The sequence below is a fragment of the Syngnathus scovelli genome, chromosome 10 (assembly GCF_024217435.2).
Source record: "Syngnathus scovelli strain Florida chromosome 10, RoL_Ssco_1.2, whole genome shotgun sequence".
Classification (NCBI taxonomy): domain Eukaryota; kingdom Metazoa; phylum Chordata; class Actinopteri; order Syngnathiformes; family Syngnathidae; genus Syngnathus; species Syngnathus scovelli.
The window spans coordinates 11,533,673-11,545,892 of record NC_090856.1 but is presented as its reverse complement, the minus strand read 5'-3'; the positions used below and the strand labels follow the sequence as shown (position 1 = coordinate 11,545,892).

The window sequence follows — 12,220 nt, the reverse complement described above, 5'->3', positions numbered from 1 at the left end:
TTCCGGGGAACTTCTCACTTTTTAAAAATTTCCCCTGCCATCTCTCCTTGATAGTTCCATGCTGTCACTGGAATGTCGTCTAGGCCAATTGCCTTTCCACTCTCCATCTTTTACAAATGTCTGGGTATGACTTTTATCTATATTTATTTTTCTCACTCATTGGCGGCTCCACAGAGGGACGTGGTGTGCCAACAGAGGGACCCTGGTGGCATCAACGATTTTGGTGACCTCAGTTAAACTGAGGTCAACAGAGGGAGTGAAGGAATAAGGTCGAAATACAAAAAGTCCTGCCTCGCTACAAAAACAGATATGCTCAAACCTCATTGAATAAAGTACATAAGCAGACAAGTATTAAATAAAAAAAAGAAACATTTTAAGCATATAATTATACCTACACACCAAATCAATAAAGAAGACATAACTAGACATTTTTGATAAGTGGTGATGAGAAAGGTTTTTATAACTTTATGATCTGATATATTTCTGAGGACTTTGAAAAAACAAATGACTTTTGATATATTGCCTAAATAGCTTAATGACCCTTAAGGAACTGTGGAATGCATGCCTGATGTTTTTTCTCTGAATCATGGACACGGCCAGAGTCGTCTTGACCGTTCAGTACTTGATTGTATCTTATGTTTTGACTAATGCTAGACGCCAGTTTTTGATTACTACTGAACGCGCTGCACAGAGGGAAATAGTTTGCCTAACAAAGAAAAGATACGGTTGAATGAGGTACGACAGTGTATGTCCAAGATTGGAGAAGAATGTTCACAGGAAGGTCACGTGGAGATAAAACCAGCAGGTGCCAGAAGGAGCCATCCAAAGACTCGGCCAAAGATGATCGCCAAGGCCGAAAGACGGGACGGAAGACAACAGCCCCCCTCCACACACACATACCAACAGCCCCCCACCTACACACCGAATCGCCCATAACCAGCACCACTCCCATGGAAGCAGACTCTCCTTCGAACTTGCCCCACCCGGAAGACTCATCGCCCATCAATCCCGGCCCACAATGTGCTACTGAATATAAAACTGATCTAACAACCTTGGACTTTGCCTTTTCTGAATGGAGACTTTCCGCTCTTGAAGGGCCCAGCGCTGTATTGTACTTTCCTGAAAACAGAGCTTTTTGAACAAGAATTGTGATTGAACTCAACCAATCTGTCTAAGTCTAATTTCTGCTTCAGTGTCTTTGCATTTTCCTAAATCTGAAGAAATCAAACGAGCACGCAGTGAGTAAATTGGATAACAGGTGATTGGCAAAGGCTTTTGCCGTGAGGCGCAGATAACGCGCTCCCTAAATTGTGGACAGAATCCAACAAAAATCATCTATATAACATTTAGTATTATATTTACATTATTTACACAATAATTATTTAATGTTTGAAATATCTTTATTTTTCACTTTTCAATATTTTTGAAAAACAAAAATTACATGGGGCGGCTCGGTGGCGCACTGGGTAGCACGTCCGCCTCACAGTTTGGAGGGTGCGGGTTCAATTCCACCTTCGGCCCTCCCTGTGTGGAGTTTGCATGTTCTCCCCGGGCCCGTGTGGGTTTTCTCCGGGCACTCCGGTTTCCTCCCACATCCCAAAGAATGCTTGATAGGCTGATTGAAGACTCCAAATTGTCCCGAGGTGTGAGTGCGAGTGCGGATAGTTGTTTGTCTCTGTGTGCCCTGCGATTGGCTGGCAACCGGTTCAGGGTGTCCCCTGCCTACTGCCCGGTGATGCTGGGATAGGCTCCAGCACACCCGCGACCCCTGTGGGGATTAAGTGGTTCAGAAAATGGATGGATGAATGAAAAATTACATGGAACAACAATAGAAAAACTGTGGTGTGCGTGTGCGTGTCTTACCTCTTTTTCTCATCACTGCCTGCAGTTCAGGCAAACTACCATCTTCTGGCTGTGATCATTGCACACAGGTAGACACCTATTGCTGACCTTGCGGTCTTTTTTGCTTGGGCAGATCTGACACCTCTTCCTCTTTGGTCGGCCCAGGCTGCTACTTTCCTGTGGCTGGGTTGTGGGTTTTGTCACCCCACACCTTTCCATTGTTTCTATAATCGGGGTTTATAGCTGGGGGCAGCGTTCCAGCAGACTCCTCGTGTGGTGTGACAAGCCATCATGCACTGGTGATGTCACTCTTGAAATCTGGATGTTGAGATGTGAAAAAGGTGTAGGCATTCAGGTGGCCACCTCTGTGTTTGACGCTTGCAGGTCTATGTGCCAACCATCTGGTCAGTGGTCTCGACACCTCCTTTCGTCTTGTTGTAAAATGTGATCACTTCTGTTTTTTTCTTCGCGCTAGTTTCATCCACTACTTTGCCATGGTGCATCGTGCTCAGGAGCACAACAGCTTTTCCTTTCTTCCTGACATAGCTGACCATGGTAAGGTTGCCATTGAATCCAAACTCTGTGCTGTGAACCTCCCTGGACTTGGAAGGCTTCATCAGAGGAGGGATATCTGGCTTGTTCTGGCGTAGAGTCCCCACAATGGTGAGATCCTTATCCAAGAGATGCTGCGCAAGAGGCGCACTGATGAAGAAGTTGTCCATTGTTATGTTTCGACCTGTGTGTCTAAATTGACTACACAACTGCTGGACAATGGTTTCACCCAGATTCTTCTGAACTTCTTCTCCTGGTTGTCTCCCCGTGTAAACTATGCCATCTATTGCATAGGGGATGTGTGCATCACAAACCCAAAAGATTTTTAGGCCGTACTTTGCAGGCTTGCTTGGCATGTACTGTAGGAACTTGCACTTACCCCTGAAAGACACAAGCTGTTTGTCCACAGCAACACAATCACTGGAGGTGAATCGCTGTCGGCAATTGACCAGAAACAGGGCCCATACATAACGAAAGGCTGCCATGTGGTCTGTTTCCAGCAGGAAGGCTCTGGTCCTTTTATCATCAAAGCGCAAGGACATTCGCCGGAATGTCTTCAAATCTCCCAATCGACATCGTGGCCTTGTACATATTATATGGGATAATACTTACATGTACCAGCTCTTGCTAAGTAAAATATCTTTGTGAGGAGTGACACTTCTCATACAGATTGTGTGATCCACAGCCACAGTTGATGAGGATCAAAGGTTCCCATTGGATTTCATAGAAAATGCATGCAGGTCATTTTTGACCCACTTATGGAAACTTGGGGTAGTAATACAAAAACTACAATTTCTCAAAATATATAATAGGTAAGTTAAAAATGTCAATAGCATAATGTCAAAAACCTATTTTTTGAGGAATTCCTGGAATATAAAATAAGTTTTCAATTACAAAGATTTTAAAAAAACAACCTCACCAGGTCATTTTTGACCCACTTATGCATCTAAGGGTTAATTATGTGGTGTTGCATTAACTAGAGCCACCACAATATTTGACACATTTTTATTATATTTACATATGATAAATGTTCTCAAAAGGTGCATTACTCTAAGTGTGCACTCAGAAAAAGTATTGGACACGGATTCATTTTCAAAACAAGGTTCCCTTTTGATTTCAATTTATTATATCCTACAATAAAACTAAACGTTTTATCAAGGGTATAAACACACATAGTTGAACTCATTTTTCTATTTAACAAATAAGACTTCATATTTTCAGACCTTCCTGCCCAAAAGCTCACAGATGCTTAGTGCATGCGCAACTCAGTCATCAAGCAGTCAAGATTGAGTAAATGTAAAACATTTATTGTGGGTACAAAAGTTCAGTTAAAATGACAGCCCCCCCCACCCCAAGACACAACAAAACAAAACAGGTCTCTCAGGCACTGACTATAAGTTGGGTGGTTATGTTCAACATTTTATCACATTCTCTAACAGCACATCTATTGCTAAAAGACAGGTGGGCGCTTGTGCACACCAATAAGCCTTTTTCCCCCCTTCTTGAAACGTCCAAGTATTAGCACTTGCTACAACACTCTTGGCAAATCCAGGAGGAAAGAGCTCAATGTAGAAGAATCAAGGGTCAGGTCATTAACACCCAAACTTAATCACCTGGAGATCCTTAAGACAAAATTAAAGTCATACTGAATGTAAACAAATTGATTACATTGCCAAAAATACTAAACAATATCTAGTGTAACATGGCATGAAAACACACACAAAACACAGGTCACTCAAGGTGCGTTCAAAGACACGCATCTCATGAACTGAACTTTTTTTTTCCTGAAAAATAAAAAAAGATCAGTTTAAATATTTGGAGTATTCTTTGTCGTCTACATAATCATTTGAACGGCCGACATCAGAAGACCAGCCGTCTTGCACATTGCATCCTCACACTCTACGCCAGGGGTGCCCAATACATTAATCGCAATCGACTGGTCGATCGCCTAGCCACTACTGGTCGATCGCGTGACATTAAAATGTTCTTGGGTTTTTTTTCGCACGGCGCGAACAACACAACACTAACGCTCGCGAGTTCTCTCCAATTGTCAGATCCCTGTTTTTTCTCTTAAACTTAAGAAAGGGTATAAAAAGGGCAGCTGGACATAGTAAAAGGATTTTTAAAAAAAGTATCACTTTCTTAGGGAATGGGAGGACTTTTTTTCCACGTTGACATATATATATATATATATATATATATATATACACACACACACACACACACACACACACACACACACACACACACACACACACACACACACACACACACATCCATGTGTGATCATTTGGACTTCCGAAAATTACGTCATATATATAATTATTTTTTTAGTGGGTAGATCTTTGTGACTTGGTCAAATGTTTGGGCACCCCTGCTCTACGCTTTCCAAAAAAGGCTCACAATATCAAAAGAACCGAGAAACGGAACCTCCATTCGATAAACTCGTTCAGCCTCTACAAATAGCGGCAATCAAGTCAGAAACTGACAAAATGGCTCACAGAATTACAGGAATTTAACATTAGAAACTTCCAGTGGGAATATATTGGAATAAAAAGATAACCTCCAAACTTTGTATTTGGTAAGGTCCTTTTGATGGGCTCACGTGGGCAAGGAGGGACGTTTATTTGCAGTTCTGCTTTTAACAAAACTAAAATGTTGAAGAACGGCAACTAATGGTAATGTTAAAGGATTCATTTGCCAATTATTCTAATCAGATTTAAACATTTATTTTATATACATTTATTATTATTTATCTATTTATTCAAAACGGGCATTGTTTGCAAACTAAAAGTGCAGAATATTCACTAAAGTAAATCACCTATGATTAATTAATTAATTCGTGAATCGCAGCCCTGCTTTAGATTTTTGACTGTGTAGCTTTCCATTAAATCACCTGCAATTCCCACTTAAACTGGAAAGTTTCCAATTTGAAATTGTTCTAAAATCCTCCGTGTAAATTTACTGAAAAATTGAGAAATTTTCCACCCCTATGGATGCAACGATTTTTTTTTTTGTCTTTGTAGTGTTGTATACATTGGAGCTGCTCAAAGGAACAATCAATGATCAGTCAGCCTCGAGTAGCTCTAAAAAATTGACAGAAGCAAAATTGACAGAAGCAAGGTGATGCTCAAACTGCGTGTGGCCGCTCAGTTGGGCGCACACTAAAATCAAGAGATACATGAACAAAATAAAAGAGGAAAACATTTTTTTTAAAAACCACCACTTGCGAGAACAGTCTGGCGGCGGCCAACAACAAACCAAACATGAGGGCAAACACAGGAGGGCTACAATCAAAACGCGGCAGCCCAACAAACAAGCAGGAATTTGCTTGGATGCGACGGACAGCACAAGGAAGCTCCGACGCTTACCGCCGAGGCTTCACATGACGGCGCACTCCCTGGACGCTATTTTGGCCTGCCGGGATACACAAGCGCAATGTTAATTTCAACGGCAGCAAAACCCCAACACATCAAAGAGCCCCCTTTTTTGGGTCAGCTGCACGTTGATGGCGTGCCTCGCGCACAACGCACCGACATCATCGCTTGGCGTCACTGACACCTTTCCGTGAGATGCACCGCCACAATTACCGTGGAAAGTTTTCAACCTGGGTTGTTTTCTAAATTGCCCAGGTTAACTTTCCAGGTAAACTGACAGGCTAATCCCAATTAGCAATACTTAGGCGCTCACCTTCTTGTGCACAATTGGCTCCTCGTCGTCGTCGTCGTCCTCTTCTCCATTCTCCACCTGCACCTTCTTGCTGACACTGCGTCTGGCGACTTCCTGAGGGGACAATCAGCACGAGGTGCGTGAAACCCACGGCCGTCCGCTCAATTTGGCCATTGCCCATTGAACAGACGCCGTTACCTCGCCGTCAGAGTTCACCAAAGTGGTGGTAATGTCACTTCCTGTGCCCCAGGAAGCTTGGCTTTTCCACAGGAGATCAGTGGGCGGACTGTGGGCCACGCCAGCATCTGCAGACCACACCTACATACAAACGAACGCGCATGCGCGCGCACACACAATAAGTTAGCTTGAGTAACACCTGCGAGTAAGCAAATCACACACATACTTGAGACACATTTGACTGACGGGGCCACACCGGACAGACGCACACGCTCAAATTTTGCAAAGGCTTCACAATTGTGCAATTCACAGAGACACGTTCTAGTCGAGCGCACACGATTTGGACAGACTCTTCAATTACGAGCACAGTGAGCAAGAGAGAGCGGCGAGGTCTTACCGTGACAGTCTGTCCAGCCTTGAGAACAAACTTTGGTGAGAACTTGTAGACAATCTCGTCAGCGTCGTCCACTTGTCTCTTCAGTCTCCAGTTCCCCAACGGCTGGTCCTGAAGCAAATGCCACTCTTGAAGTAAGCAAAGCGACTGGCGAAGCGAGAAAGGAAGGAGCCAACGCCTGAGCACGCACCTGCTCCGTGTCGTTGGCCAGCGTGACCGAGTTGCCATCCATGTCGGTGGGTGAGATGGAGACGCCACCGCTCGCCGCATCCTCCTCGGACGCCAGCAGCAGCTCCTCGCCACGCCCCAAGTCGCCCGACTCCAGGTCTGCCCTCCTTCGTTTGGAGGTGCGGGACGAGGATGAGCCTGTCACCCTGGAGATGGTCACGCGGGAAGATGGGCTGGGAGACAGCTTGAGCCTGCAAGCAGGACGACACGCGTCACCAACGGCAAAATGCCACTGGCGGGCTAGTGAATGGTGTCTATTCTGAATTCTTACAACGATTACAGGCAGCCATACGTACATCTGCCAAATATGGACAATTCATCATTATTTTTGTGTAACGAGCCAATTTAAGGTCGTAACAATGGCTTGATAATAATTAATAGGTCAATGTTTGAGAATTGTGGTAAAACTCAGCTCACTTTTTTCTCCTATGGAAAGGCTATGGCATCATTGATACCCCCCACCAAGATAATGATAGTGACGCGTTGCGACGGCCCCACATGAGGCCCACCTGTGCTCCTCGCCCTCCAGGAGCTTCCTGTAGGCGTTGATCTCCATGTCCAGCGTGAGCTTGACGTCCAGCAGCTCCTGGTACTCAGAGAGCTGTGCGTTCATGCGCTCACGCAGGTCGTTCATCTCGTGGTCCTTGACCTCCATGACGCGCCGGTGCTTGTCCCGCTCCGATGCCAAGATGTCCTCCAGCTCCCGGACACGATCCTCGGCGGCGGCTGCCTGCACGCGCAAACATCGATCATTAAGACGGTGCCAGCGGAGGGCCAGGCGGTCAAGATGTGGAGGGCGGGGCCGGCTCAGGTACTTGTTTCTGCAGGGCGCTCAGCTGATAGCCCAGACTTTCAATTCTCATTCGAGACTCCTGCACCTCCTCTCGGGCCGTGCACATGGCCTTGTCGTTCATTGCAGATGACACCTTGGCGTTGTCCAGCTACGTTGAGGTTGACAACATATGAAATAAAGGAAAAAAAGTTGCGTGGGGCTGGATTTACAAGTGACATGGTTTTGTACCAGCTGCGTAAATCCAGCCGTGCAAGACGAAAGGAGGATGAGGTGGCCCTTGCTCACCTTGGCCTGGAAGGTCTGCTCCAGTTCGCCCTTGTACAGAGACACTTGCTCATCGTGCTGCTTGCGCAGGTCCTGACAAACACACGCGCGCACGTTCTTTCATTGGAAGAATTGCTGACAGGCAGGCTCACTTACTCTCAGTTGGCATGGCTCTCTCACAGTCTCTTAACCACACACACTAGCACCATGTTCACTCAAGAGTCTCTCAAACGCACACAAGCATCCCCTACCTGTAAAGCTTGTGCCAGTTTGAACTCATAGTCCTGCCTGGCTCCCGAGTCCACCTCAACAATTCTCTGCTCTTGTCTGCGGCGAGATTCGCGAACTTCCTACGCAGGCATTTGAGCAGAAAGCATCTTAGTAATGCTGTGCCGTTTTCAGCGCCAACTGCACAGGACGGGCAAGTGCAACAAACACATCTTTACCTCCTCAAACATGTTCTTCCTGAACTCCAGGTCCTCGCTGAGAGATTGGCAGCGGTTTTCCAAGTCCACACGCTTCAAGGTTTCTGCCTCCAGCTGCCGCTTGGCGATGGCGTGGCTGTCCTCTGCCTGCAAAGCGTTCCAATCAACATCAACGCCGTGTCGGCGTGCTCAGCTACAACAGACAGTGCGGGGTTAGGTGGGAGTGAAGCAGATGTTCGGTCTTGGGGCAAACAGATGGCAGCAAACTGCCGGCACAGCTGCAAAAACTGCAATATCTACTGAAGGCCACCTGTTGGTGCCACACGCTCGCGCAACAGCTGTGCCACAACTTTTTTTCTTCAGTTGTTATTTTTTAACTTTGCTCCATTATTTTTATGTTTAATTGTATGGAATAAATTGAAACAGCCTTTGTCATTGTCGTGCACAATATACTTGGTTTATCACTTTTTCTCCTGTACTTACTAAAAAGAGCAGGTCACATTGTTCCGCTCCCAAAAAAGCTTTGAAAGTGCCCCCGGCGGAGTATTTCCTTGTGTTATGTTCAAATGGAACAAAGCAATTTTGAACTTTCCAGGGAATGTGTAAGTGAGTGAGAAAACAGCACGCACCTTAGCCAGCAGGCCCTTGACTTCAAGCAGGTCGGCGGAGAGCGCAGCGTTCTGGCTGAGCGCCGTGGACAGCGCAGCCTCACTCTGGTTCAGCTGACTTTCCAGCGCCCCTGCCCGCGACATGGCCGCCGCCAGGTCACCATCCTTCTTCTTGCCACTGCCGCACACAGGGAAGGAAATTGTCATCAAACTATGAGATGGTTTTTGTCCTCATTGGTGGGACGGCTTTGGCATGTTGGCAGGAGAGCACGACGGTACTAGTAAGGCAAAACCGCACACTACCTGTCAACTCGGTATTACGAGTATGACTTGTGACCAAGTTCTTCTAGTTCAGGACAAAACGCATTGCTGTACATGGACCTTTTAGGGATTCCGCAAGCACGAAATGCTCAAAGGGGCATGTGTCCGAGATGGCCTGGTTACCTGCGTGTGGCCTCTTCCAAGTCCGCCTGGGCCTTGCCCAGATCGATCTGTAGCCGGGCGCGCTCCCTTGCGGTTTCGTCCAGAACCCGACGAGCGTCTGCCAACTCGGCCTCATACAGATGCTTCAGGCCGCTCACCTGAACACAAGATTGTTCCGGGAATCAACCAACGGACTGGAAACAAGGAGCAAAGTAGGGCTTGAGACGAACGCCGACAAATATTTGTCTTAATTGGCATTTTACTCAGGCAAGATGTTTGTAGTTTCATCTCCAGCCAGGCGCGGCCATTTGGAGCTACCGAAAGAAATGTGAAGTTTTACTACGATGGTACTAGTGCTGCTATGTACTGGGCCAGCAAGGAATGCAAAAAATGCGCTGAGCCACATTTCACACACTAACGCGTGGCATGCGTTTGCCCCGGTTTGACACCCACAAAGTATTGGTACCTTATCTAAATCAGGAGTAGACCCACCAGCCTCCAAAGGCAACCAAAACATCATCATGTGAGATCCTTGATTCAAATGGCAGCTATATTCAACATGCTCACTCATTCAAAGCGTTGAAAGAAGCAACAAAGTAAGAAAAGAACCAGAATAAAGTTCTTGAAAGAGCTTTTTTTCTGGTTGTTTGGGTTGTGTCAGCTGGGGAGGTGCTGGGCCAACGTGGAAACTCAAACCGGCCGGTTGACACACTTCTGACACCAGTTTGTGCAGACAACAGCCAGAAGGCGACTTTGCGGACTCACCGCGGCCCAACGATAACGCCGCTGGGGGATTTAGCGCTACCGGGCACTTAGTACACATCTCTGACTGCATTGTGACAGACGCCACGTGACCGCTAAGGTAAAAATAACAAACGGATATTATTTATATCGCCGCCTTAGATTGTTGCTGACCGCCGCTGCTTACAGCACACTTGCATGACGGGATGGCATTGCTGCTTGGATACAACAGATACAAATCAAGGTCTATTTTTCCCCCATTCAGTTTGAGAAAAAGAAAAAAGTAATTGTTTTCCATGGAATAAATAGTAGTGGTGATTCAAGTCTTGAATAGGTCAAAGATTAGCAGACAATTTGGTGGTCAAAATTTATTTTTTGCACTAATACACACTATCTTAATACCATACTCAAGACGTTTTTAAATGTCACACTACAGAAGGCTTCACCATGACTCAATTTTTTTTTTTAAAGTGCACAGTGTTGTATAAAAATGAGCAATGATGATTGAATCTGAGCGATGACTTTGCTGCAAAATTAATAGTCAATGTTGTAAAGAATTTCGTGTGCCATGTTAATTTTAACAACTCAGAAATCTGTCTCAAAGCGATGCTTTCGAGTAAATGCATATTGGGAAAACGAGCCAAAAATGAAAAACAGCAAAGAGTCTTAAATGTTTGCCGCCGAGGCAGTTCCACTCGAGGAGATGGTGAATAAAAAAAGGAAGCAAATATCAATCCGCGAAGTAGTTAAAATAGGGAGGGGGCGTCAGTACTAAATGGCGCGCACAATCAACCGCTTTCTTTTCAAATTTGGAAAGCTCCGAGCAGGTCTTTACCACTCGAAACGTTCTCACATCAACCAGTACGACTTCGGGAAGTCAAAATTAGCTCAAATACGAGGTGTTTTATTTTATTTTGTGGAAAGAAAAAACAGTAAATGAACGGTTTCACGATTTGGCCAGGCGCCACCCACGTTTCGTGTGAACCCACCAGAGGTCCATTTGAGTACTTTTTGCTCAACTTTGACGGGAATTATCAAAGAAACGAGGCCAAGTGAAGACTATAGTGTCGAGGGGGCCCGGGTCGCCACTTGTACTCACCTCCCTGGTGGTGACCTCCTCTTTCTCGGACACTTTCACCAGCAGCCGGTCGTTCTCCAGCTCCAGGGAGCGCACCCGCTCGATGTAGACGGCCAGCCGGTCGTTGAGGTGCTGCAGGTCTTGCTTCTCCTGCAGACGAGAGATGCGGGTGGGTGAGAGTGGCGTCGACGAGGCCGCCGCCGGCCGGCCAGCTTCACGGCTTGGGGTAGCAGACGCCATAACGGCTCGCTCGTTTTATTTTTTTCTTTCTTCGACGGTTCTTTCGCTCGTTTGACGGCTAGCAGAACACGTGCGTGTCCGTTGTCCTCGGGTAACTGGGACAGAAAAAAAGTGTTGCGTACAGCAAAAAGAGAAATAGCGAGGAATCAATGGGAGGCGGACAAGTCATACGCGGTAGCAGTGTGTGCCTCGCTCAGTACTCGGGTGGAGTGGTCGGAGAGACTCCAAAATGGCCGCCACAACTGCTATGACCGCGCCAAAAGCAGTGAGCGTATCCGGTCGCACAATGCATGATGGGAAACCAAGATCCATTCAGGACCTAGATGACGTTATGGTTTGGCAACGCACTTGCCATTCGAAAAATATATGGTTTCTTCCGCCGTGATAGAAAAAATACACACGTTTTTGTTGTACATTTCATATTTTTTTCCCAAAATATCATATCATCAAATTAAAACATATTTATTCAAAACCTCTTTGTTTCCATTTTGAGGAAATGTTCAGAATATCCATCCATCCATCCATCCATCCATCCATCCATCCATCCATCCATCCATCCATCCATCCATCCATCTTCTTCCGCTTATCCGGGGTCGGGTCGCGGGGGCAGCAGCTTCAGAAGGGACTCCCAGACTTCCCTCTCCCCAGCCACTTCATCCAGCTCATCCCGGGGGATCCCAAGGCGTTTCCAGGCCAGCTGAGAGACATAGTCTCTCCAGCCCGTCCTGGGTCATCCCCGGGTTCTCCTACCGGTGGGACATGCCCGGAACACCTCCCCAGGGAGGC

The 12,220-nt window shown here is 46.3% G+C and overlaps 1 protein-coding gene across 1 annotated transcript; it reads right to left on the bottom strand.

Moving 5' to 3' along the window:
- Positions 1–3,680: 3,680 nt before the first annotated feature.
- Positions 3,681–11,693, bottom strand: lmnb2 (lamin B2). The gene is made up of 13 exons (XM_049720928.1): positions 11,216–11,693; positions 9,397–9,533; positions 8,974–9,130; positions 8,366–8,491; positions 8,171–8,269; positions 7,941–8,012; positions 7,678–7,803; positions 7,372–7,592; positions 6,825–7,053; positions 6,638–6,745; positions 6,262–6,381; positions 6,085–6,177; positions 3,681–5,811 (listed from the first exon to the last, which is right to left on the bottom strand). The coding sequence occupies exons 1-13, from the start codon at positions 11,432–11,434 to the stop codon at positions 5,776–5,778; spliced, it is 1,743 nt and encodes a 580-aa protein (XP_049576885.1). The 5' UTR covers positions 11,435–11,693; the 3' UTR covers positions 3,681–5,775.
- Between the last annotated feature and the right edge of the window lie 527 nt (positions 11,694–12,220).